The sequence below is a fragment of the Echeneis naucrates genome, chromosome 21 (genome assembly GCF_900963305.1).
Source record: "Echeneis naucrates chromosome 21, fEcheNa1.1, whole genome shotgun sequence".
Lineage (NCBI taxonomy): Eukaryota > Metazoa > Chordata > Actinopteri > Carangiformes > Echeneidae > Echeneis > Echeneis naucrates.
The window spans coordinates 10,968,612-10,994,630 of record NC_042531.1 but is presented as its reverse complement, the minus strand read 5'-3'; the positions used below and the strand labels follow the sequence as shown (position 1 = coordinate 10,994,630).

The following is a 26,019-nucleotide window of genomic DNA, read 5'->3' as shown; positions in this document are numbered from 1 at the left end:
ACCTAAAATACCGATTGATGATTACGAATATACAGCTCAGACAGATATTAAGTCTATCATTCATCCTGCTTCCTCATTTTAAGTCGAAGCTAATGTGGAGGCACCTGCATCCACCAGGGGGCATCAGATTCACAGAGAAACGCTCTCAGGTAAGTCACCAACTTTACACACGTTCGTATTAATCTGAAAAACACGAAGGCAGTCAGACAGACAGCCGTGCCTCCGAGTTTCTCATGTGCTTCTCCACTCTCTTCTCACTGACTGGTGAAAACTTTGTGTCCTCGCTCACCCGATCCACACACATACTCAAACACCTCTCAGAACTCAATTTGCTGGTGTGGCTTAAGCTTTTAGTTTGTAATACATGCCATATTGCAAAACATCCCGACAATTATTCCTGATAATGTGCACCGCATCAGGGCTCTCACAGCCATCAACAGGAAGCGCAGCAGCTCAGTCTGCTCAGTCTGCGCGTCGGGCGGCAGGAGCGCTCACTCCCTTCCTCTCTCTCTCTCTCTCTCTCTCTCTCTCTCTCTCTCTCTCTCTCTCTCTCTCTCTCTCTCTCTCTCTCTCTCTCTGTGTGTGTGTCTCTGTCTCTCTGTCTCTCTCTCCTTCTCAGGTTTTCCGTGTTGGAGTGGGGGAAATTACCAGTTCTGCGCCTGGACGACCCTCAAACATCCTAAAGGGACGGACAGGTTTATTTCAGAGACTTGTATCTGCACTGACTTTAAACAACAAGATTTTTTTCCCCTCCAGTATTGTTCACCTGTCGATGACGGAAAACTGATGGTGAGTGGAAGAGAATGTGCTAAAGTAAAGCTTCTATTTATCTATCTATCCATCTACCTATCTATTTATCTATCTATCTATCCATCTATCTATTTATCTATCTATCTATATGCCTGAGTGGTTTCACACTTTATTTAATGTTGCCTTCATATAACAGATGCTACACTGCCAAATGTCATGATTTATGATTGTAACAATGTTGGAAAATGTGTAAGGAAAGAGGTGATTTGTCTCCTGCTGTTCATTGGTTCAACAACTAAAGTGCAAATCATGGGCTACAATATATTAGAGGAGTTAATGGGTATGGCAGCAATTATTAGCCCACACTCCATCTTTGATGACTTCCTGCTTGCATGATTGTCAACAACATTATTAGATTGCTGTCAATTAGGGCTCATCCTGCTCTGTTTGCTTTCTGTCCAGACTGTGGACACACACACTCACGCACATGCACATACAGTGCTGCCAGGCAGATTGTACATAAAAAAATGACTGTATCATCAGCAACTTTGCCAACGCCCTGAATGAGGAAGAACTAATCCTCATCCTGTAGGCTGTAAGAGGGAGCACCACGCATTAGTTTTGAGCACTTAAGAGCTGTGAGAGTGTTGGTCCCAGAGGAGCCCACCAACACAGAGGTGTGATCGGTACATATGTTAAAGTTCAAAGGATCTGTTGTTTCAAACCCTCTGATTAATAGAATTAACCAGCTACTGAACTTAAATCGTTCTATTTTTATGTGTATGTATACACATGCACACACACACACACACACACACACACACACACACATATATATGTATATATAGTTATTGTTTTTAGGCCTGCTGGGCTAGTCAGTGTGGACAGTGGACAGTGTGTAGACAGTCGTGGCTTGACCAAATATGAGCTATAGTGCACTGCACAATAGCTGTTATTGTACATCTTAGAGAAAGCAACCTCAAAAGGGAAGTTAATTTCAAGTCTATTTCAAAGCAATAGTCACAACCCCCATGTACAGAACAATGAAAACTGCATGTGGTCATTGCAACTAATTGCCGATCCTATCCTTACTGGCCCTAAAGAAGATGTTTGCTTACAGTATGTGATGACAGGAGCTTTATAAGACACCAACTCAGTTTGACTAGTTCAGCCAGGCTGGATCCTCAGATTGGGTCGTACTGAGCTTTAGACTATTTGGGGGATTGCAATCGAAAAGGATCTTTTTACAACCAGTTTGTAATGAACTCAACATAATCAATTTCATTTCAATTGATAGAATTGTGACAAAAAAGGTAACACATTGTATCATGCATTCAAAATTTCAGAAAAAAATTCTCTTTCACTAAAACAACTAACAAGTGAATTTCATTGTTCTTTGCTCTGTAAAAAGTCAGAAGATGGTGAGGAATTTCCAGCACAAATGTATTTTATGGTCTAGTTGACAGAAAGAACCAGATAATATTTACATTTGAGAGGTAGGAACCAGAGGATTTTAGCATTATATTAGGTTTTTTTCCCACAATGAAAAAAATGTATGAATCATCTATCAAAATTTATACCAATTCATATCATAACTCGTCATCATCAACTTTGGGTTAAATTGCTTGAATTTGTATTCTGTTGAAGCCTCTCTCACAACCAGCCGGTGCCAAGAAACCATTTCAGGTCAGCTAAATTAAGTTATTAAACTTTTTAGCAGTCCATATTAGTGATGATATATTCAAGATGAGCTTCCCCTTGACACTGTCTGGGTGTTTAATGTAGTTACAGGTGACTCGGGTGACCAGAGGCCAAGATCACTCATCTCTTACTGCTCACCAGCGGCACACAGTGAAATGTATTGTGAGTGGCAAATGCCAAATTAATGTGTTGACATTCTATTCCAGCCAGAGTTGGTGGAGACTAATGTATCCATTTTAGGTTAGTCAGCGTGAGGTCATGATGCTGACAGGTTGCAGATAAATTGAAGTGGGGCTCTTTGAAGCTTCAATGTGGCCGTTCATATCTCAAGCTGTGTGTGAGTTTGGAATGGATTGACAGAAGGATGCCTGCCTTTTTAGAGGTTAGTCACTGCAAGTTGACCTTGCTGAATGAAATCGGATCGAGGCTTATTTAATTTATGGTCCTCGAAAGTTTTTAGACATTTAAAAAGGTTTTTCTTTCAACCAAGACCATATTGTGTTGCTGAAAACTGACGCTCACATGAAAAACTACTGTTTACTGTATGTGTTCCACTCACAAAGGTCACAGCATGTGTGTCCCCTTACTATAACCCCACAACATCACACATGAAGAGGGGAGAATTTTTAATCACTGACTTAAACTCAGTAAAAATCTGTCTAATCTACCCTGCAATTTAAAGTCATCGGAAAACTACAGTGACATCCTTCAGATGATGTTAACCTCAATACGATTCACATCTATTGTGGTAAATATGTTGCTAAAGCACCCATTGCTCTCCCTGATGTAATAGTTGGCACCGGATCTATATACATTAAATCTGAAGTATGTACTAAAGACAGGCCAGCATCTCGGCTCCTGCTCAAAGGGTTGATGCTTGCAGATCTCTGCAAGCACTTTGTGTCTGAGTCCAACAAATATTTGTCCCTTTTTTTAGTCTAAGTTTAAATGTAGAAGTTCAGATTTTGATGGAGTCCGAATTGTCTTCTCCTTCACGATCATGCTTAATGGACAAACTATTGTGAGGATGAGTTGCGTTTGACTGGATGACTAAAACAGACGAGTGCAAATATTTGTAACCAATGCTTTGTATTTGCAAAGGCTCATGCACTGCATTTGACTAACTCACCAGTTCAGTCATTGGTCCCTTTCAGTCTAGTGAGGTTGGTGCCATTGGTGCGCACAAAGCCAGCATTGTTTCATTTGACTGGAGAAGTATGTTCATGGATATGGCAGTATTTTACACAATCCCAAAGAAAATCAGCAGCTACCAGCAATTTTTCATGTTTTGCGTAATTCAGCTCAGCTGTCTCTGCAGATTTCTATAATCTTCTAGCAGACTTCATAAATCGTATGGATTTATATGAATAAATTATCAGAGCCCACTCCCCATGATGGTTAGACATTTGTTGTCACAATTACATCACAAACACACACTTAGTGCTGAGGGAAGCTGATTGATCAGTGAGTTGGTGATTGATTTATTGCATCACAGTACAACATGTGGAAGTATTCTATTACACTATTACAGTCTCGTCAGGCAAAAGCTCTCAGCGGCAGGGCAGCCAGGGAGATGCTGTGCAGTCTGTAGTGCATTCATATTTAATACAGCAAAGGTCTGGCTAACACATCATACCAGTCAGATCTATTAGGAGGATGGATCTTTGCCCCCACCGCTCTGTCTCAGGCTCAGGGGGAAAACTGGGCTCTTTTCATTTTGAGGGATGAAGGAGAAGAGCGAGAATCTTACCTGGAATTGATCATTGTCATGTCAAATCTTAATTTTACCTACAGAAGACCAGATAATTAGATCTAATTTTACCAGAGCAGGCAGGAATTTATGTGTATGACAGCCATCTCTCGGCTCATTATAGCCTGCCATTTCCTGAGATAATGATCTCTGACCAAAGAGCTGAACCACGCCCACCTCCCTGTCTACCATCTAAACCAGATCTTGTACTTTGTTGTGTTTCCATTCTTTTCAATTCAATAATATTTCAAGTTGGAATAAACAGCTGTTGACCTCCAATGTGATCCTCAGGCCTTTCTCATGTTGGAGGCTAGCTGCTCACTCTGAAGGTGCAGGATGAAAAGATGGCACAGCTGCTTGTACCACCAGGACCAGACAGCTTCCACCCTTTTAGTCGTGAGTCCCTCAAAGCCATTGAGGGAAGGATTGCTGAGGAGAAGGCAAAGAAACCCAAGGGAGAGAAGAAAAAACGCAGTGATGAGAATAAGGGCAGGCCCAGCAGGGACCTGGAAGCAGGCAAATCCCTCCCTCTCCTGTATGGAGACATTCCTACTGGCTTGGTGTCGACACCGCTGGAGGACCTGGATCCCTTCTACAGCAATCAGAAAGTAGGTCCTTAACTCTAAGGATTGGATCTTGAGCACAGATAGATCTGGGTTTAAATTTCATGCCATCTTCTCAATGTGATAAAAAAAAAAAAAAAAAAAAAAAAAAAAAACTATGTTTGCACAGCTGCCATCACAGCAACTAAGTGTTGAACTCCTGTTCAGATAGGAGTTAGAACTGATTTGAAGTCCTCTTAGCTGTCTTAATAAACAGGCCTTATTTAAGGTTTAACACTTCTGTAGGGACGTGGGAGGAGCGATGTACTGATATTCACTCATCTAACACTGCACACAGCTTTTATAATTGCAGTGTTGCTATTTGGCCAGCATCTTTGAATGCTAGATGACAGGAAGACAAGGTGAAGGAGAAAGATTTAAGTATCATTGTATGTCTTTTTTCCCCCATTTTATCTGTTTGTCTCTCAGACTTTCATAGTATTAAACAAAGGAAAGGTGATCTTCCGCTTCAACGCCGCTCCTGCCTTGTACCTCCTGAGCCCCTTCAACCTTCTGAGAAGAATATCAATTAAGATTTTGGTACACTCATATCCTTTTAATGAAACTAAAAATCTGATGAGCTTTATGGGAGCTATTTGTTAGTTTTGATATTGCCTAACAGCACATATAGCATTAACAGCTGTGCACTGAAAAGTCTTGCCCCTAAACTGCTTATGCCAATGTTGGTCATGTGTCAGTTTTAGAACTTACACATCATTCCTTCAATAATCTTTGTGTTTACGTTTGCTGTTTTTTATGTATATCTGATCACTGTTTGTCAACATAAACAAAAAGGGTATTGTTTAAATTATCACTGTCTGGGAACTGATACAAAAAGGTAATAATTCCAGATATAAATGAAATATTTCCTTGACTGTTTCCTGCAAATTGTTCAGTGTGGTAATCATGTGCACCATCCTCACCAACTGTGTATTTATGACACTGACTCGACCTCCTGAGTGGACAAAGAATGTAGAGTAAGTTTGTTTAAATTGGATATGAAATTGTGGATGAATACTACATCACAAAAATAGCTCATCATGTAGAATCTGCACAGACTAAACGTTTGAATTATTTTTTCCAACAGGTACACATTCACTGCAATCTATACCTTTGAGTCCCTTGTTAAAATTTTAGCTCGAGGCTTCTGTATAGGAAAGTTCACATTTCTCAGAGATCCATGGAACTGGCTCGATTTCTGTGTCATTGTTATGGCGTAAGTACTTTTAAGTCAATTGAAAATAATGCCATTTTTCAAAGGAGTCCCACTTAACTTTGCACTGAAGGCGCACAAGCTGGTAACCAGCAGTTTTTACTTTCCACTGGTGTCACCCTTCTTAGCAAAAGCAACATTATTACTTGCATCTGATAAATTTATACATCAGCATTTGCAAACTTCATAGAACTCTAGCCAACAAATCCCAAACTAATAATGCATTTGAAGATTTCTCAGTATCTGAATTTTTCCCACTGGTTTCTAGTCTAAATGATATTGCAAAACTGCAGAGCAATTTATTTTTAGCAAACATTTTTCAAAAAGCACAAGGTAACAAGCTGCTACCTTGTCTGTGTTCATAATCATTGACTTTCACCACTGTGCATGCCTAGTTCACACTATCCACACCATAGAGCCATGTGTATCTACTAAAATGTAATCCTGTTTATCCAACCACATTTGGGTTTTTTTGCTTCCAATCAGTACATATTATGTTGTATATGTATGCCTCAGTCAATAAGCCATTGTAATCATAAGTTTCCCTGCAGGTACGTAACAGAGTTTGTAAACCTAGGCAATCTTTCAGCTCTCCGCACATTCAGAGTGCTGCGAGCTTTCAAAGCTATTTCAGTAATCCCAGGTAAGCAGTAGGAGGAAGTGCTTGTAAGTTAGCCTCTTGCATGCTGTTCTTCAGCTTCCAATCTTCCCTCAATTACCTCTTCTCAAACAAGTGTCATAACCAGAGACCCCCCGTCTATCCACCTCCTTGTCACAGATACGTCACAGAGTTGTTTGAGCAATCTGAATTAATTTAGCTAATCCTGGGTGAGAACTATCTGAAATATGTGTCTCTGATGAATCAGTTTCTTGAACTTTCATGTAACAGTGCAGCCACTGAAATCAGGAATCCTAAGATTAAAAAAAAAAAATCCTTCCTCAGGATTACAGGGAAGTAATAGTTTGCATCGTTACTCTGTGAGGTCTGTGCCATTTGCTTATGTCTTTTGAACCACCTTCTCTTTTTGTTTCTGTGCTGATATTTCTAAGCAGACTATTCTTGACGGCCATTTAATGAAGGCATAATGTCACATAATCCAGTGTTTCCCATTTAGTGCTGCATGTACACCGCCATGGATAAGTATGATCCTAATTTCCTGTTGTGCTTTCCTCTGTCTGATTGTTGCACTGGATTTTGATGAACGACCATTTTGAATAAGCCATTATTGTGAATCGGGATCATGTTTGTTACGTAGAAGAGGAAAAAAAAAGATGAAAGAAGCCATATGTTAGTTTAAAATGTAGCTCATTGAAATTGTTGTACTGTTGCACATTCCGACTATATGTCTGATTTATGTTCTATTTCTGGCAGGCCTGAAGACCATTGTTGGTGCGTTGTTCCAGTCAGTGAAGAAGCTCTCTGATGTGATGATCCTCACAGTCTTCTGCTTAAGCGTCTTTGCCCTCATAGGGTTACAGCTGTTCATGGGCCATTTGAAGCAAAAATGTGTTCGGTGGCCTCTAGAGGCAGCAGAGGCAGCGCTTATCACCAACTGGACAGAGTACATACTCAATAAAAGTGAGTATTTAGTATTCTTTTGTTCTGCTTTGAGCTGGTCCCCTTAGCAAAAATAAAAAATAAAAATTCAGATACCACATGAATAAGGAATGAACAGGAGGTTCTGTGATTTGTGGTGGCGACGTTCTTGAGGGTTACCAAATAACAAAATTCCTTCCTTCTCTTCCCATCAGGTAATTATTATATCCTAAAAGACCAGCGAGATCCATTGCTCTGCGGAAATGCCAGTGAGGCTGGGTAAGTTCATTCCTCAACTGTTAGACATCTGAGAACTATTTAGAATTCATATAATACTCAAATGGTGCAGCTGTTTTGGCTCGACACATTACTGTACAGGGTGAATAGGCAAAAAGGTGCAATCCCTTCAGAGCTTCACAGAGTTTCTGTTTGTTGCAGGCAGTGTCCTGACGGATTCACCTGCATGAGAGTGGGAAGGAACCCCGACTATGATTACACCAGCTTTGACTCATTTGGTTGGGCCTTCCTTTCTCTGTTCAGACTGATGACACAGGATTACTGGGAGAACCTTTACAAGCAGGTAGGCAGTGAACCCTAACCCTTTTTTTGATTAAACCACAAAAATATGGATTAAACAGTGATGAACAAGATATGAAAAAGAATGAAGAGGGTGTCATCTGCCTAAAAATAAAAAATATGGTCTATGTATAATATCCCTCTAAATGGCATTATAAATCTTCATTGTCTTTTTGTTTTTGCGGTGTACGTTTAACAAATGTGTTCGGCGGCAGGCTCATTAAGTGTTTGACCTCGCGGTTCAGGGTGCTGTATCTGTACGGTCTACCTCTCAGAATGCCCAAACAAGCCGAGCCGGTCTGAGTGAGGAAAGGTTTCCTTCAAAGACAAAGCTTTCTCACATTACAATATTAGCACTAAGAGGAATAATTTGAACATCCTGTTCAACCAGACCTCTGAACGAAGTGCAGGTGCATCGTGTCTGAAAAGGAACAAAGATATGTCCCATTATGATTCAGGCAAACAAGAAGTGAAAGGCCATAAAAAGCCAGATAGAGCTCCAGTGAATAGGCCACTGCTTAACTTTATAACATCAACAATTAAACAAACAAATCTTTTCAGCACTGTGTCATGGGGTAACATTGTCTGTTTGAGACTATTGACTAGCTCTCGTCTCTGCCTTTATCTCTTGGTCATGATCTCCATCCTGATTTAATGATATCAGTATTTACATAAAATTTACAGTCAGTATATACTGGGTAAATAAGACAGTAGCTTGAAGAAGCATCCTATCATCGTGAATCTGTACAGCAGACTCATAGGACACATCGGGCCCCCGACAGACATCACAGTGGTTATACTTTGTATTGATTCATTTAATGTTATCAGATTTCGTCTAGCTTTGTTACTCTTGAGAATGTGAGTGAGCTATTATTTAGCAGATGTGTATCTAACTGTTATATTGGTGGGGCAGCAGCAAACTTTAGCTACAGCTACCATCATAGTAAAGGTTGCAATACAAATCATATTGTCACCTCATTTACAGCAAATAGGATTCATAAAAGTTGACAGTCGACCAGGTAATCTACTTAAAGGTGAAGAAAAAAAGAAAAGAAATGTTTAAATAAGACGTACTCATCAGCATGTATAGGCTTGTACTAGTCTGCATTATTTCCCAGACCACAACATTGTTTGTGTTCCTCACAGACGTTGCGGGCAGCTGGCAAGCCCTACATGGTGTTTTTTGTACTTGTGATATTCCTCGGTTCCTTCTACCTGGTCAACCTGATCTTGGCTGTAGTAGCAATGGCCTATGAAGAGCAGAGCCAGGCCACCATAAAGGAGGCCAAGGAGAAGGAGGAGGAGTTCCAGGCCATGATGGAGCAGCTTAAAAGGCAGCAGGAGGATGCTCAGGTACACAGAAACCCCTCACATATAAGTCATTATTTCCAGAGGTGGACAGAGTGAACAACCTCACTGTACAGAGTACAGATACTTCTTGTCAAATATTACTCCAATACAAGTAGCTTCGTCAAAATATTTCTGAAGTAAAAGTACAAAAGTATTTGCTTAAAAATGACTGAAATAAAAGTATTTAAAAAAATACCTCAGGAAATACGGGAAAGGAAAATAGCTTTATTATCATTACACAATACACTGTAATGAAGACATGTAACTGTAATAAAAATACCTTCAGTGAAAGAGGCCCTAAAAGAACCGGTCTATGGAAGGATCCAGTCCAGTCCAGAGGTCTCCAGACCGGTGACGGCAGCCCTCCAGTGACTGCAACAGACCAGACTAGACTAGAAAAGAGGCCGAGACCAGATCAGGATATGGACCAGGAAAAAATAGAACAAATCACCCACTGAGATGACTTTTTATGGAGGAAAAAGGGACAGAATTTAGTACAATGGTTAATTAAATGTAAAAATGTATATAATTATTTCACAATTTAATTAAATATTTCATGGTCCTGTTGCAGTGCTTCATGAATTCATTTTATCTGTCAAATTCAGTGGCCGAGGGTGAGGGGGTGGGGGGATTTCTCAAAAAAGTTTGTTTTCTCAAAAGATTTGTGGCAAAGATATGTAACATTTGAGTTACATTACCTTTTTTGTGTTTGTTTGTTTTCAACTGCCCCAAACAAATGGTTTGGCCACCGAGCCTTTGCTAAGCCCCGCCCCCATTGGTTACTGTTGCTATGCCAGGCTGTTTTCTGTTGTCTGTAGTTTGGTAGGAAAATGTCCGGTCAGCATAGGTCAGGTGTCCAGAAAGGAAGAGAAAAGAGAATAACAAAATAAATGGTTAAGAAATTCTCTAAACAAATATTTTAAAAAAAGTGGTGACGGGAAGAGAAACGTAGAGCAAGGTAAGAAACAGCGCAGTTAACTTGTAACGTAAGCTAACTGAGCTAACATGCTCTAATGCTAACGTCCATCAGCCTAGCTTGTTTTAAAGCCCAACACAAAACGTTATCTTTGACAGAAATATTATTTCCCTACAAAGATATTGACCGCAAATTGAGATGTACTCCACCGATAAGGAGTTGGACCGTGTTGTAAGTGATGTCCACAGAAGACAGCTAGATTCTGGCTACAAGCTAATGTGTGCCACTCTGAATGTAAGAGGTGTGTGTGTTCCAGGTAATAATATGGCCACTATGTATCATGTAGAATGAGCCGATCGTTATGGAGAAATAATCCCAGGTAGGATGAGGATTATACATCATGGCCATTTTCTTACCTGGAACACGCACAGAGGTGTGTGTGTTACAAAAAAATTACAATTAAAACAATAAATGATCAATGTTAGACGAGTGCAAAACTAGGGAGTACGAGAGCATTAATAGAAAAGTAGTGCAAAAGTACAATATTTCCATCAAATGTAGTGAAGCTAAAGTAAAAGTATCCACCAAAAATAATACTCGAGTAAAGTACACATACTCAAAAACTGCACTTAAGTACAGTACTCAAGTAAATTTACTAGTCTTGTCCTATTGCACCAGATATTGGATGACTGATGATCTTTTCATCTAATTTGACAGACGAAGAAAAGACAACCTTTCTTTGACAAATGTAACTACAATAACACAGTGTAAGAAAGAAGGAAATAATCACAGTTTCATCAATTTGCCTAAAATGTCTTCTCTTTCTTCTTCCAGGCAGTAGCAACTGGAGCTGCTTCTGAAAGTGGGGAGGTCAGCGACAAAGCCAGGGCTGCTGAGAGCTCCTCTGACACCTCCAAGGTCAGCTCGAAAAGTGCGAAAGAGAGACGTAACAGGCGAAAAAAACGACGGGAAGAGGAGGGTAAACGTGCTGATGAGACTATTCCTAAATCAGTGTCACAAGACAGTATAAGGAAAGCTCGCTGTCGCTTCTCTGGGGAAGCAAACCTGCTCAACTATGACATGAAGTGCTCAACTGCACATCAGGTTTGTTTCTTACAGCAGATGATCCATTATTCATGATGTGCCTTTGCTGATTTTTCTCACCTTTCTTAAGTTGCTCATAGGACTGCTTGTATATTATGCAGTTAAGCTTAATGCATTGTTTCTTTGACTGCTCTCACTGCATTCTTTTCTTTTCATCTCATCATCAAAATAATCACAATCATCATTGGTATTGTATTGTCATCATCATCATCATCTTCAGCGTCCTCATTCTAATATCATCTTCCTGGTCTTCTTTGCGCTCATCAACTTCTTATATTCTTGTCATTATTAATCATCATCAGGATGCATATTTAATTTTACAATTTTCCTTCCAGCAATACTTCACTACTACACGCTACTATCATCATTAAGATCATGATCATGATCATCATCTTTACCATTTTCAGTCATCGCCAACATATATTTTTAATTTTGCAGTTTCACAATTTTCACCATCATCATCATCTTGCAATTTTTTCTTCACTTCAACGCAGAAATCACTTTTTTTGTATTTGCAGAGTCAATTGTCATCGACATTTCTGCCATACAATCAGCATGTATCATGAATCCACTGAAGAGTATCTTTCTTTCCCAGTCATTTCTGAGTTTTCGAGGACCCCTGTTCTCAACCAGACGGAACAGCAGGACCAGTGTTTTCAGTTTCCGAAGCCAGGCGCAAGATGTGGGCTCAGAGAATGAGTTTGCTGATGATGAAAGCAGTATTTTTGAGGGCAACTTAAGTCGAAGAGGCTCTTTATTTCATCCTCTGAGGTTTGACCGACGCAGCAGCAGTATGAGCCAGTGCAGCTTCTTGTCACATTTCCTGCTTCCACCCAATGGGATCAAGCATAGCGCTGTTGACTGCAATGGGGTTGTATCTCTTGTGGGTGGGAACTCAATCCCATCATCACCGGTGGGGCTCCTTCTGCCTAAAGTGACAGTAGACATGGCCTCCACCGGAGACAATGTAAGAAGGGGTTGGGGAGATGTGATGGTCCTAGTTCCCGACTGTGCTATTGAAGCTTTGGTTCTGTTTCTGATTCTTCCTTTTCTGTTTGCCTTATTCCTGCCTCACTCCCATTCTGAATATTTTAGTCCATTAACTACAATTCACATCAGTGATATTTGATACTCGATTAAAACAGACTATTTCCAAACAGTGGAGAGGGGTTCACATTGATTTCTCTATTTCAAGCAGCTATTTAGCTTCTTTTCGTTCCAGTAGGCTATGCTGTTGAAAATAATTTGCTCGTTGTCATGGCTGCATTATTGTTGTGTGCTTATGCAATTGTGAGGAGGAGCTATTTTGAAGAGGTGAATTCAGATAAGCGCCAACATCAGTAATTTGGGAGAGGGAATGATCCTGATAATGATCCTCTATGATAAGCTAACAGTTGACTATCTGACCAAGGTATTGTTTCACTAAGTTACACTTACCTCATATATTAATGGAGTCAACCTGTTATAGAAAAAAATGCTTGCTCAAGTTCAGTTACTTTTCATTTTTGCACCTTTACACTATGGTGCTAATGTGGTGCTTATTGTTTTTACCTTCTGTATATCCATGGTAAAATTATGTGTTAATTTCTAAGCTGTGTCTGAAACAACCACCTCTATTTCAAGGCTGACACCACAGACACCGAGTACAAACAGGCTGGTGGAGGCACAAACCATGAACTCATGGACTTCCTTGATGGCCCAGAGGTCAGACAGAGAGCGCAAAGCATAGCAAGTGTCATAACCAGCACAATGGAAGGTAGGTATTCCTCGAATGGCTATCCACATGCTATCTTTACATGGATCTCTATCTTAAACATGAATAGAAAAAGAAATAATTATTACATGTACATAAACATATTGATTTTTGTTTTTCTACCATCAGAGCTGGAAGAATCGAGGCAGAAGTGTCCTCCTTGCTGGTACAACTTTTCCCACACCTTCCTCATCTGGGAATGTTGTCCAGCATGGCTAAAGATCAAGAAGATGGTGAAACTAATTGTGATGGACCCATTCGTGGACTTAACCATCACCATCTGTATTGTGCTCAACACATTGTTTATGGCCATGGAGCATTATCCAATGACCAAAGGTTTCTCCAGGATGCTTACTGTGGGCAATCAGGTGAATGGATTGTAGAGTATAGCACACTGAATGGTTTTCCAAAGTATGTGCTGTGTTTATTAATGGTCTGTTTTTGTTTTTATTAAAAGGTATTCACTGCCATCTTCACTGCTGAAATGGTCCTCAAAATCGTCGCTTTGGATCCATACTATTACTTTCAAGAAGGGTGGAATATTTTTGATGGAATCATTGTTAGTTTAAGCTTGATGGAGCTTTGTTTGGAAAATGTGGTCGGCATGTCTGTTCTGAGATCGTTCAGACTGGTAAGTCTCTATGAGTATGTATAGTACGTGTCATTGCCAAAATGTCGAGGGGCATTTTTAGGGCAGAAACATTTGAAGTGAATTTTTTGTTGTTGTTTTTTTCTCTTTTTACAGCTAAGGGTATTCAAGTTGGCTAAGTCATGGCCCACTCTTAACACCCTGATCAAAATAATTGGCAATTCAGTAGGGGCTTTGGGCAACTTGACGCTAGTTTTGGCCATCATTGTCTTCATCTTCGCTGTGGTGGGCATGCAGCTGTTTGGAAAAAGCTACAAGGACTGTGTGTGTAAAATCTCTGCAGACTGCACTTTACCCAGATGGCACATGAATGACTTCTTCCATTCATTCCTCATTGTATTCCGAGTGCTTTGTGGAGAGTGGATCGAAACCATGTGGGACTGCATGGAGGTGGCTGGAACAGCCATGTGCATCATTGTCTACATGATGGTCATGGTTATTGGAAACCTTGTGGTACATTTCCATCTCTTATTGTCATCCAACTCTGCACACTGGTCTACATTTTTCTAATTCATGTTAAAAGTTACCACCCATGATGTAGTTTTATTGCTACATGTTTTGTCTTCAACATAAAATGTATGAGCTAAAAGATAAAACGGTCTTGACACTAAGTAATGTCATCACCCACCAGGTGCTGAACCTGTTCCTAGCCCTCCTGCTGAGTTCATTCAGTGCCGACAACCTGGCAGCAACAGAGGATGAAAGTGACACGAACAACTTACAAATCGCTATTGCACGGATTCACAGAGGCATTGCCTTCCTCAAGTCCCTGCTCCGAAGCAGCTGCAACAGTGTGTGTCTCGGAGATAAGAAGAAAGGCAAGAGTGACGACAAAATTTTGGATGAGCTTCACAAACCTTTGGGGCCAAACGGTGTCCCCAACCATACCATCAAAGACTTTTCGAGGAATACCAATGGGGATGTCATTGGAGTTGACAAAAATGGAGACAAGTATATAGTCAGCAGCAAGAGTGATGATTCTATAATGTCTTTCATCAACAATCCCAGCCTGACTGTCACCGTTCCTATTGCTGTGGGAGAGTCTGACTTTGAAAACCTCAACACAGAGGACTTCAGCAGCGCCTCATCAGACCTAGCAGGATGCCATGCGGTAAGGATGCTCCTGTGAAATTGGTGGTGTTGCAGATAATGCTGCCTTTAATCCAAGCCTAATTCACCGTATCACAAGCACATAATGTTTCTGATGGGGGATGTTTGATGGTGGCTCAAACACATTTTTTGTTGGGGAAAGAAAGATTGAGAATCATATTGGTGACGTCACGATGACAACAAGGTATATATGCCTTCACTGGGATGTAATGATCCCATATACGACCAATTTAGGAAAAGCCACTTAGACAGGAAGTACCTGGTTGCATTATGTGCCATATAAGTCTAAGTGCTGGTTAGCTGAATTTTCCTCTTAAAGGGCCTGTGTCCTCTTAAAGGGTTTGTGTTGTTTTGGAGAAAAGTGTATCTCTCATTTTCAGTTTCTGGAATTTCTTATTAACATGCTAATTACATCTTATAGTTTATTTACCACGATGGAGGCGAGGCTAAGTTTATTGGAGGTGCTCGTCCACCTCCCTCCCGTCAGCTAAGAAACCTGAACGTAAATTGCTCCTAACAAGAGGAATCGCCTCAGGCCCCCCCGGTTGGCATTGAATAACAGCCCAGACATGTAGTAGGTTTATACTTAGGCTACCTAGCCTGCAAACAACCCTCACGGTAATAGAGCCTGTTCATACTAGAAACTCCAATTCATTGTTTGGCATTTGGCTTTCAAATGTGGAAAACACGATCAGTCACGTGGTCAGTCACTTACTCAGGTAAATTCCAGATGATGGGACAGACGACACTGTAACACTTCAGCCAAAAGTATTGATTTAAATATTATTTTAATTTCATTGTCAGTATCTTACTTGTTAATGAATTTGTTCTGTTTCACCTCTAAACTCATTTATCCTACAGGGAGTGTTTTCTTGAAGATCTGTTAACAATATCATTGTAACGGCTTGCTTGCTGCAAAGATTTAGGAGACTTGTAAGAACACTTTACAAAACAGTACGATACACTCATATCAAAGATTGCCTGCCTCATATACATAAACCATGCAATAATCTTCATGGACATTTTCAACACATCAATGGAAATGTTGTTTTTGATGTATAATGTTTTTTTTTCTCTTAATTTAGTCAGATTTGTGGTTAAAATCTGCTGAACCGTAGCTGTGTGATATGTATTCTGCTGCAATGATGCATTTCCCAACATACAGACAATTTAAAAATAGCATGTATAGTCGGAGGATATCAACAAATTTGTAGTTTTTAATGATTTTCATCTATTCAAAAGAACATTTCACAAAATATTCAATTTCCACGATTTATCCCTAATCTTTGCTGAAATTGAATACAAAGCACATCTGACTGAGACAGAATGGATGGGGTGGAAACACAAACACTTTGACTTTAGTGCTCACAGTATATCATAGTAACATGTCTACATTGTTCCCTGCACTGCATTAGCTGGTCCCAGGATAGCCCAGTGCTCCTGCATTCTCCAGGAAGGCATTCAAACTGCTCTCATCTATGAGCTATTAGGAGACACACCCTGTGGAAAGCCATACAACAGCAGGCTAAAGGAGAGACTGCAGTACAACACTGTGGTTTTAAATCAAAGTGTTTTCTTTAGATATATTGAATTGGAAAGGCTGTATAAAAGTTCTTTGGCTATTTTGAGTGTCTCTGACATACAGGGAAAAAAGAGATGTAGTATTTGAATAGATAATACATGTATATATCTATCTATCTAAATAACAATTGGATTATCTTGAACATGTAAAATTTTTCATATCATGTTTTTCAGAGTCAGGTTTCTCCTCCCAAATAGTGGTTTAGATGAGTACAATGTAAACTCTTTATTGCCTTCTGTTTTTAAGAGCACTTGGCTGCTCCTCAGCTGTCAAGCTAATGAGGTTGCCCTAATGTTCGTTCCACAGAAAGAAAACATGCATGTTTTTTTATGTTGATGTTAAATCAACTTTCTTAAATCTCGTGATAGCATATCCAGATTCACGCATGTTCCTCATTTTAGCCATGACACATTCGCTTCAATCTTGAACTCAATGCATGTCAATGAATCTTGTCCTTCTTACCAACAGCCACAGCTTCAATCACAGTTTAAACACACCAGTTTCAAATGTCTTGTGCAAGTGTCTTCATACGTTTTGACGATTTTTGAGAAATGACTTCATTATGGAGGGACATGGAGTGCATGATAAGTGTGGAAAGATGGATTCTCAGCATGTTAGTACCTCTCATTTGCTGTAGCTGCTTGTCTGAGAGTAGTTGTACTCGCTTACTCTCAGCAGATTGTAGATGATGATGGGCAGGACAGCTCCTCTGAGGGCAGCACTGTGGATGGCTTGCCGCCTGGGGAGGGAGAGTCTATAGACATTGAACTAGAGGAATCTATGGATCCCGATGCCTGCTTTCCGGATGGTTAGTACTGCTACATCTACTGCCACCACGTCGGCAGCCAACTATTACAACCTCTGTTTAATTAAGATGCTGCATACTAAATCCCCATTTCCTCTTTGATGCTGCTCAGTCTGTGTGCAAAAGTTCCTGTGCTGTCAGGTGAATGTGGAGGTGGGCTGGTGGAAAATGTGGTGGACGCTCAGAAAGACCTGCTACAGAATTGTGGAGCACAACTGGTTTGAGAGCTTCATCATCTTCATGATCCTGCTTAGCAGTGGAGCCTTGGTATGTCTCTGGAAGAAGTAACATGGCTGCTGCCAAGTTTTTACATTTATGTATCTGGCATCTCTGCTGTGTTTCATTTCATGTTAAGGAAGTGCAGTCTCGCTTTTAATTACTGTCTGAGTATCTGCTGTCAAAATTTTGTACTTTTGTGAACAATTTTAGTTGATCCAGTCACAGTTAAATAACTAATTCTGTCCACATTCAGGCGTTTGAAGACGTCAACATAGAGAAGAGAAAGACCATTAAAACGGTGTTGGAGTTTGCAGACAAAATTTTCACCTACATCTTCATTCTGGAGATGTTACTGAAGTGGGTGGCGTACGGATTTGCCAAGTACTTCACGAATGCCTGGTGCTGGCTCGATTTCATCATTGTTGATGTAGGTTGAAACACCTTCGCTCAAATAGAAGCACATCTACTCCCAATTTTACACAATTCTGATTTATCAGGTGTTTTTTTTTTTTTGTTTTGTTTTGTTTTTTTGTTTTGTTTTTTTAGGCAATTCAATCTATGTTCCAGTATCTGACAGTGCTTTCTTTAAACTGAGAGTGATGTGTCACCTGGCATCGATGTGTTCCAGGTCTCACTTGTCAGCATGGCAGCAAACGCCATGGGATATTCTGAACTCGGTGCCATCAAGTCTCTGAGAACCCTACGAGCTTTGAGGCCCCTGAGAGCCTTGTCACGATTTGAGGGCATGAGGGTAAGGGTCATTGGATTTCTCCACCCACTCTGAGTCAAGGCTCACTGTCTGCCGCCAGCTCACTGCCCTGGTAATGCACAGTAAATCTGCAGTCTCAGTCTGCTGAAGAGCAGCAGATACCTCAAAGACTTGTTGCATGAAAATGAAGCATCTCTCTCCTTCTCTAATCCTCTATCCAGCTGATATTTTTCTTGAGTGTTTTCCTTCATAGCTTTCCATTTGCTTTACTTTTAATTGCACAAAAATAGCTCCCTTTTTTGCAATGCAGTCCACGAAAATTATGTTAGCCTTTTCAATTTGAGTTTCTTTATCATTTTTTAAGTCCTCAAAAATTCCACAGCGTGGCGAGAAAAGCACTGTACACTGAATTTCTGTCACTTTTCAAGCCAGTGTAAAATTTTGCTGTGCGATGCTGGCATGGTCTAAACAGGCTGATGACTTATGTAACTGAAAGGAGAGGGTTGTCAGCTGCTGAAATCAATCTAACATATTGATTAGTTGCTTTCATATTATGGTGGTCTAGATTTACAGCAATGGTTATGATGACGGTCTTTCCTCACATAGTAGCCAGCCAGTTCCCTTATTTGCATGAAGAGCTTCTCATTTGCATCAATACTGCTATATTCTTACATTATACTTTCACTTGTTTTGGGAATTATTTTGTTTATTTTGTTTCTTTACCATAATCTCTTCATGTTTTATTCATGTTTCCGTTTACAGCAAGCACATTTTTTGTCTTACTTCTGCCTATCCAATGTGCTTTTTTTTTTCAATGTTATTCTAAAATTTTGATTTAACCCATTTAAACCACATCTAGATGTTGTATTCTTTATTTGATAGATCTCATGCAACCTCTCCTAATTCTTTTCTCACCTTTACCTGTCCCCCATTAGAGCTTTGGTCTTAGGCCTAGCTGTGAAGAGCTCATGCTGATGTTTATTTTGGCAATGAAACATTCACTCTTGTGTTTTCCTACTCTGTCCATCACAGTAGTCACAATAGTCATCACATCACAATAGTCTTGTGCACAATTTGTGTACCATCTCCTTTGCCTGATGTACAAATTTTTTGTATTTGTGTGTTGGTGCACAGGTGGTCGTCAATGCACTGCTGGGAGCAATTCCTTCCATCTTCAATGTGCTGTTGGTATGTCTCATATTCTGGCTCATCTTCAGCATCATGGGAGTCAACTTATTTGCCGGGAAGTACTTCCATTGTGTAAACAGCACCACAGGTCAGCGTTTTCTTCCATCAGAGGTGAAGAACAAGACAGAATGTGAAGCCCATCAAAAGGATGCTCGCTGGAAGAATGTCAAAATCAACTTTGATAATGTTGGACTGGGTTATCTTGCCCTTCTGCAAGTGGTAAGCTATAGCAACTATATTTTCTATGTATTTGAAAATTTGGCGTTGATGGAAAGATCAGGAAGCTAAAACAAGGGATTAAGTTTTGGTGACATTGTCCATTTATTTATAGGCGACATTCAAGGGCTGGATGGATATTATGTATGCTGCTGTGGACTCTCAAGCCAAGGTAATCAATTTTTCACATATAGCTTATTCATTTTTATTTTATTTTTTACATTTTGCAATCTCAGTTGTAGATACTAACTATTATTACTGCAATACCTTAAGTTATTGTTTTTCTTAATATTGCGTAAAACGGAAACGTGTAACTTTAACTTATATAATGTAATATTATTAATGACCCTGTAATATTAAAGATGCTGGAAAGTGCTGACTTTTTGATTGTAGATGTGATGATGATTTTCAAATACTTTGAAAAGTTTGCTTATTGTTATTATTATGTGCATGTGTAAAGTTCAAATTTTCATTTAATCAAACCTCATTTCAATATGTATGGCTGTAATTTGGGATACCAAACAAATGCAAGCAAAGACAAAATACAAATTACATTTATGTTTAAGGGTGATGGTAAGCCTAAAATGTTTAAATCTATTTAAAGTCTATGAAGAAGTCTATTGTCTTTTAAGGTTGCATGGACAAATTAAGACTTGCATAGCTGGATGCAGAGCACGAGATAGATAAAAGTTATTAAATGTTAGCGACAACATGACTTCATCTGACTTTCCTATAAATACACTGTTATCTCCACTTTCTGTCATTGTTATAGCCAGACGAGCAACCTGAGTACGAGATCAACCTTAAGATGTACCTGTATTTTGTTGTTTTCATCATATTTGGAGCCTTCTTCACACTGAATCTCTTTATTGGTGTCATCATAGACAACTTCAATCAGCAAAAGAAAAAGATAAGTATAAAATCTTCTCTCTGATAATTGTATCTTTTACTTGCTGTTCTGATGGGAAAACTAATTTTTAAAGCCTCAATTTCAGTTTCTCTTGCTGCAATATCACCTCATTACCCCGATCATCTTGCTGTGATAAAGGTGATTTAACGTGCCTTACATTCCCCCTTTAATTTGGAGGTCAAGACATCTTTATGACCGAAGAACAGAAAAAATACTACAATGCCATGAAAAAGCTGGGGTCAAAGAAACCACAAAAACCTATTCCCAGACCGTCAGTATGTAATGTTATTCACTGCTGCATCTAATCTGCGTCACACATTTTCAGTCATTTCATAGACCCTAAAGTGATTTTCTGTTCTCTGCCTTGTCTGTCTTTCAGAACAAGATTCAAGCTTACATCTTTGACTTCACCACCAAACAAGCTTTTGATATTGTAATAATGGTTCTGATATGGCTAAATATGGTAGCCATGATGGTGGAAACTGCTGACCAGTCAAAGGAAAAGGACAAAATCCTCTATTGGATTAATGTAGTATTCATCTGCATCTTCACTGGGGAGTGTTTGTTGAAGGTGATCTCGCTTCGCCAATATTATTTCACGAATGGCTGGAATGTATTCGATTTCATCATAGTCATTCTGTCTATCGCTGGTATGTTTTCAATTACTTTTATCAGATATCCGTATTCATTTTCTCAGCTTTTTCAGTACATTATTATATACATGTGTGTAACTTGCTTTCTTTCCATAGGTATGTTTCTCTCAGACATAATAGAACGGTATTTCGTTTCGCCGACCTTGTTCAGAGTCATCCGATTGGCTCGGATTGGCCGTGTCCTCCGCCTTATTAAAAGTGCCAAAGGAATCCGTACACTATTGTTTGCCTTGATGATGTCCCTGCCCGCCTTGTTCAACATTGGCCTCCTGCTCTTCCTGGTGATGTTTATCTATGCCATCTTTGGCATGTCAAAATTTGCTTATGTCAAGAGGGAATCAGGTATAGATGATCTTTTCAATTTTGAGACATTTGGCAACAGCATGATCTGCCTGTTCCAGATCACCACCTCAGCTGGGTGGGACACCCTACTAGCTCCGATTCTCAACAAACCTGATGACTGTAATTCGACCACCGAGCATCCTGGCAATTCCGTTAAAGGAGACTGTGGGAACCCTCCCGTGGGAATTGCCTTCTTTGTGAGCTACATCATCATCTGTTTCCTGATTGTGGTGAATATGTACATTGCAGTCATCCTGGAGAACTTCAGTGTGGCCACTGAGGAGAGTGCCGACCCACTGAGTGAGGACGACTTTGAAATGTTTTATGAGGTCTGGGAAAAATTTGATCCTCATGCAACACAGTTCATGGAGTATAATAAGCTTTCAGAATTTGCAGATGCTTTGGATCCACCGCTACGCATAGCCAAGCCTAACAAGCTTGAACTGATTTCCATGGATTTACCCATGGTGAGTGGTGAACGTATTCACTGCCTGGACATTCTGTTTGCATTCACCAAACGTGTTCTGGGTGAAGGAGGGGAGATGGATATCCTAAGGGGGCAGATGGAGGAACGCTTCATGGCTTCCAATCCTTCCAAAGTGTCCTATGAACCCATCACAACCACCCTCCGCCGCAAACAGGAGGACACATCAGCCATCGTCATCCAGAGAGCATACAGACAGCACGCGAAGAATCACGCTGCCAGTAGGCCTGCCGACACGTCCAAAGATAGGATTCAAAAGGACGAAGCAGTTATTGAAGACGTTGTCATCATAGACAACCTCAAAAAAACTAGTGCCGATGAGAATGAACTTGCATCTTCAACTGCCTCTCAACCGTCATCTAACAGTGTGACAGCAAATGGAAAACACAAATATGAAAAAGACAAAAGTGAAAAGGAGGTTGTAGGCAAAGATGTCAGAGAGCAAGATATATAAAAATCTTGACAATGACAAAGCGTTTACAGCTTTTAAAAGTGACAAATCGACTGGACTTCCTTCTTTAGAACGGATATCTATGCCAAACCTACCGTGCTTACTTGAGTCTAAAGGTTGGTGCCTAAGTGGAAAGGTTGCTCAGTTAAGCTGTAGTTGGACTTTTTTTGGCGGATTTTCAGGGGAAAGGATGACTTTTGACTCTTTGTGAGGATGGCCAACATTTCTCCAGGTGTTCTGAAAGACACATTAGTTAAACGTTTAACTTCTATTGCAGCTAGTTCTGCTATCCAGTGTCTTGAATCATTGTTATATCAGTCATTGTATTAATTTACTGATTTGTTTTTCAACCAGATAAAAACAATTTTAATGTTATTACTTTAAGAATTTGTAGTTTGGTTAACTGACTTTTTATACACTTTTTTTTTTTTTACTCTTCAAAAAGGTTTGTTCCTTCAGGGTTAGTCTTTGCGATAAGCAGCAATGCTTTGAGGTTAGTTTCGCTAACTGATAGCCCTTAGAATACTTGACAAATCCAAGACACAGTGTCTGAGTTGCTGCAGTTAACAAAAAAATGTAGACCTGCATGAATGTTTGTTTGTGATTATGCATGCTAGAGTGTACTATTTTCATCAGAGTCTCTCCCTGTCCATCATGCATCATGATACAAACTATTGCAGTTATAACATGGCTGTTTCTTACAAATTACGTAAAGATGACCTTAGTCTGAAGTCCAAACAAATCCTACCGAGTCATCAAGTATGTTTCAGTATCAGTGTCAGAGAGGTAAGATTCGGCAGAAATACTTTGCACATTTACATTTTGTTAAATCATCTAAACAAAACACATATTTCATCTCAGCCTGCTATACGCCATGTATGTAGCTATAATTTACAAGACTGCTAATTACGTACACATTTTTATCATGAGGCAGGCCAAGAAGAGAATCATTGACTGAAGGTTTGTTTTTCACAGCTAGTCGATGAAGAAAAGCAGATGTTGTTTGCACATTTTAACTGCCCTGCTTTAAGTTACCTCACTTGACCACAAACCTCTGACACTTTGCTCTAGGAGTTGATCTGTTTTGATAATGTCTTGCTTTTTAGGACTGCAGTGTCACTTCACATGTCTGTCCTCTCCAAAGTATAGGGGGTCCTCCACGTGTTCTTTCCTTCTTCTTGTTTTCAGTGATGAACTCCAGTATGTTCTCTCCAATGATTATGAAATACGGACTTGATGGAACACAATGACCATTTATTAGTAAATATATGCTCAATGTTCTGCTACTTTCAGGCCGACAGGGAAGTTCCTCCAGCAGGAGCTGTGAGGTTAAAAATGCAATTGCCTAAAAAAACCTGCTATATGGATGGTAAGACAAAGCCCTGTGTATGATTAGTGCTACTGTATGCCATGTAAGCTGTTTCATTCAAACTTTCAGTGCATTTTGTATTTGGAAATTGTGACTGGAAAAAAAGGTTAACTTATCTTTTATGTTTCTGTGTGCTTGGTAAACTGCTTTTACACAGTTTACCACTGAACATTTATCATGATAAATATCTAAATTGGACAAAAGATAGCTCAGAATATTTTGAATGATTGTCTCAAGGATATGGCATTACCCATCTTATGTGGTCATGGCTGTTTCCCGCTTCTGTTTACTTTTTTCAGTCGTTTCTGTCACATCCACACAAAACTATGTCACAACTACATCTGTTGGTCAATGTTATAAAGGCATAATTCCAATCATCTAAGTATATTTTGCATGATAATAAAACTTTCAAATACTTTACTATACTTATACATAATGAAAGAACGTTTTCATTCCAAAGAATTTAACGTCTCCCATCATTCATATGCAGAATGCTTGTAGTGTATAAATAATCTGCATGCAAGAAATTGCTATAACTCGTTTCAATGAAAAGCCAAAAGAATAAAAATTACCTGTACCTCAACTATGTCTAAAATACTCATTTACTTTATAATCCTTAATAAACTGCCTTTGTATTTAAGATGTATGTAAGGTCCTGTTTTAAGGTATATGTTTATTTCTCTTTTTTTTTTTGTGAGTGAGACTTATTTTTTTTATTCTGAACTTGTCCCTATTGCATAGAAAGCAGTGCAAACATCCTGGGCTTAGTATTTTGTTTTTATATATATAAAATTAACATTGAACAATGAGAAGAGCATTGGCCATAGGGTCCAGGAGGATTGATGTTATATCTATCTCTCTAATATGCATGTCTCAAGGTTACATGAATAGATAGATAGTCATCTTTTCGTTCTAGTTTGCATGTGGAATCTGGTCTCTGAGTGTGCTTTATGGCTTCTGCTGGAATCAGTGGGTGGAACGTTTTATCAATTTTTAACAGCAAATATTCATTAAATTTCAACATTGTCTTTTACTATTGCGGCTGGTGACTTTTAAGAGCAGTAAGCGGAAGGCTGCTAGCAAGAAGCAGATTTTTTTTCTGCCATTCAGCCTAAAAAACATGATGCGATCATGAATTTGTGCCACACCCACTTGCAGTAAGTTATGGCTCACATGTTGTTTTCCTGACAAAGCCTGTGTTCCCAGAACTGTGTATATTATGATAGAAACAAAGGGACAATTTGCTCATCATTCGTCAGCTGATGTAATATGACATGTAGCCCATGTCTGATTCCAGCATACAGCCCGACTGATGGCAACAGGTGCAGATACAGCCTGCTTATTTTAATGACCAAATCAAGAGTGATTCTGCAGATTCTCCTCAGTGGTTGCTCAGCAACAGGACATCAAGCTCTTTTGTTAGACTGCATTAGGGTGGAAGGTTGGTAGTCAGTGTGACGTCCACACCCAGGAGTCTCGCGAGCTGGCCAGTTATACAAAGGGATTTTATACTGTATCTGAAAGGATGTCCACTTGGCTGAGGATCTCGCCACCGGCATGCATGGTGCAACATGATGAAGAACAATTCAGAGAGAAATTTGAGAATGCTACCGATAACAGCTCTGTAATTGTGTTTGCTGTAGATAGATGAGAAGAAAATCCCATTAAATTAGCTTGTGGTAAGTCCCCCCCGCCACTCAACGTGCTAATAGACAGAGGCAAAGGCTGACAGACATGCGCATGCACACAACACACAAACTCACACTCACTTTGTATCTTAACCACTGCATTGTATGCACACACACATACACACGCTGTTTCAAATGAACCACTCCCTCAGTAACTCCCAGCAGCAGAGAAAACACGTGCCTTCCCTATCAAATGGTATTGCAACAATATTACTACTTGGAAAAGTAAAAATCATCATAATTGATAATAAATAACTTACTTTTTAATTTTAGTTGGTAAAAGCTACTTTTCTTTCATTGCAACACATATTAAAAAAAAGAAATGAAAGAGTTTATTAGCAAAGGAACTGTTAGTATTATTGGGCATGGCTCTTTGATCAATAATAGTCTGT

The 26,019-nt window shown here is 39.6% G+C and overlaps 1 protein-coding gene across 1 annotated transcript; it reads left to right on the top strand.

Annotated features, from left to right (window-relative positions):
* Positions 1-644: 644 nt before the first annotated feature.
* Positions 645-24,511, top strand: scn1laa (sodium channel, voltage-gated, type I-like, alpha). Its single transcript, XM_029530051.1, has 27 exons — positions 645-789; positions 4,493-4,809; positions 5,233-5,351; positions 5,691-5,780; positions 5,891-6,019; positions 6,568-6,659; positions 7,389-7,595; positions 7,769-7,832; positions 7,992-8,133; positions 9,276-9,482; positions 11,230-11,499; positions 12,095-12,433; positions 13,123-13,255; positions 13,382-13,620; positions 13,710-13,883; positions 13,998-14,354; positions 14,533-15,012; positions 17,272-17,401; positions 17,511-17,665; positions 17,871-18,044; positions 18,246-18,368; positions 19,461-19,733; positions 19,846-19,902; positions 20,503-20,638; positions 20,809-20,915; positions 21,020-21,290; positions 21,390-24,511. The coding sequence occupies exons 2-27, from the start codon at positions 4,546-4,548 to the stop codon at positions 22,571-22,573; spliced, it is 5,916 nt and encodes a 1,971-aa protein (XP_029385911.1). The 5' UTR covers positions 645-789; positions 4,493-4,545; the 3' UTR covers positions 22,574-24,511.
* The last annotated feature ends 1,508 nt before the right edge of the window (positions 24,512-26,019 follow it).

Bases quoted from the DNA above. Each gene is read 5' to 3' on its own strand.
- scn1laa (XM_029530051.1), top strand. From the start codon at position 4,546: ATGGCACAGCTGCTTGTACCACCAGGACCAGACAGCTTCCACCCTTTT. The intron at 5,352-5,690 runs ATATCCTTTTAA...TGTTTCCTGCAA, and splicing joins ATTAAGATTTTGGTACACTC to ATTGTTCAGTGTGGTAATCA. The intron at 12,434-13,122 runs GTGACAGTAGAC...CTCTATTTCAAG, and splicing joins TGGGGCTCCTTCTGCCTAAA to GCTGACACCACAGACACCGA.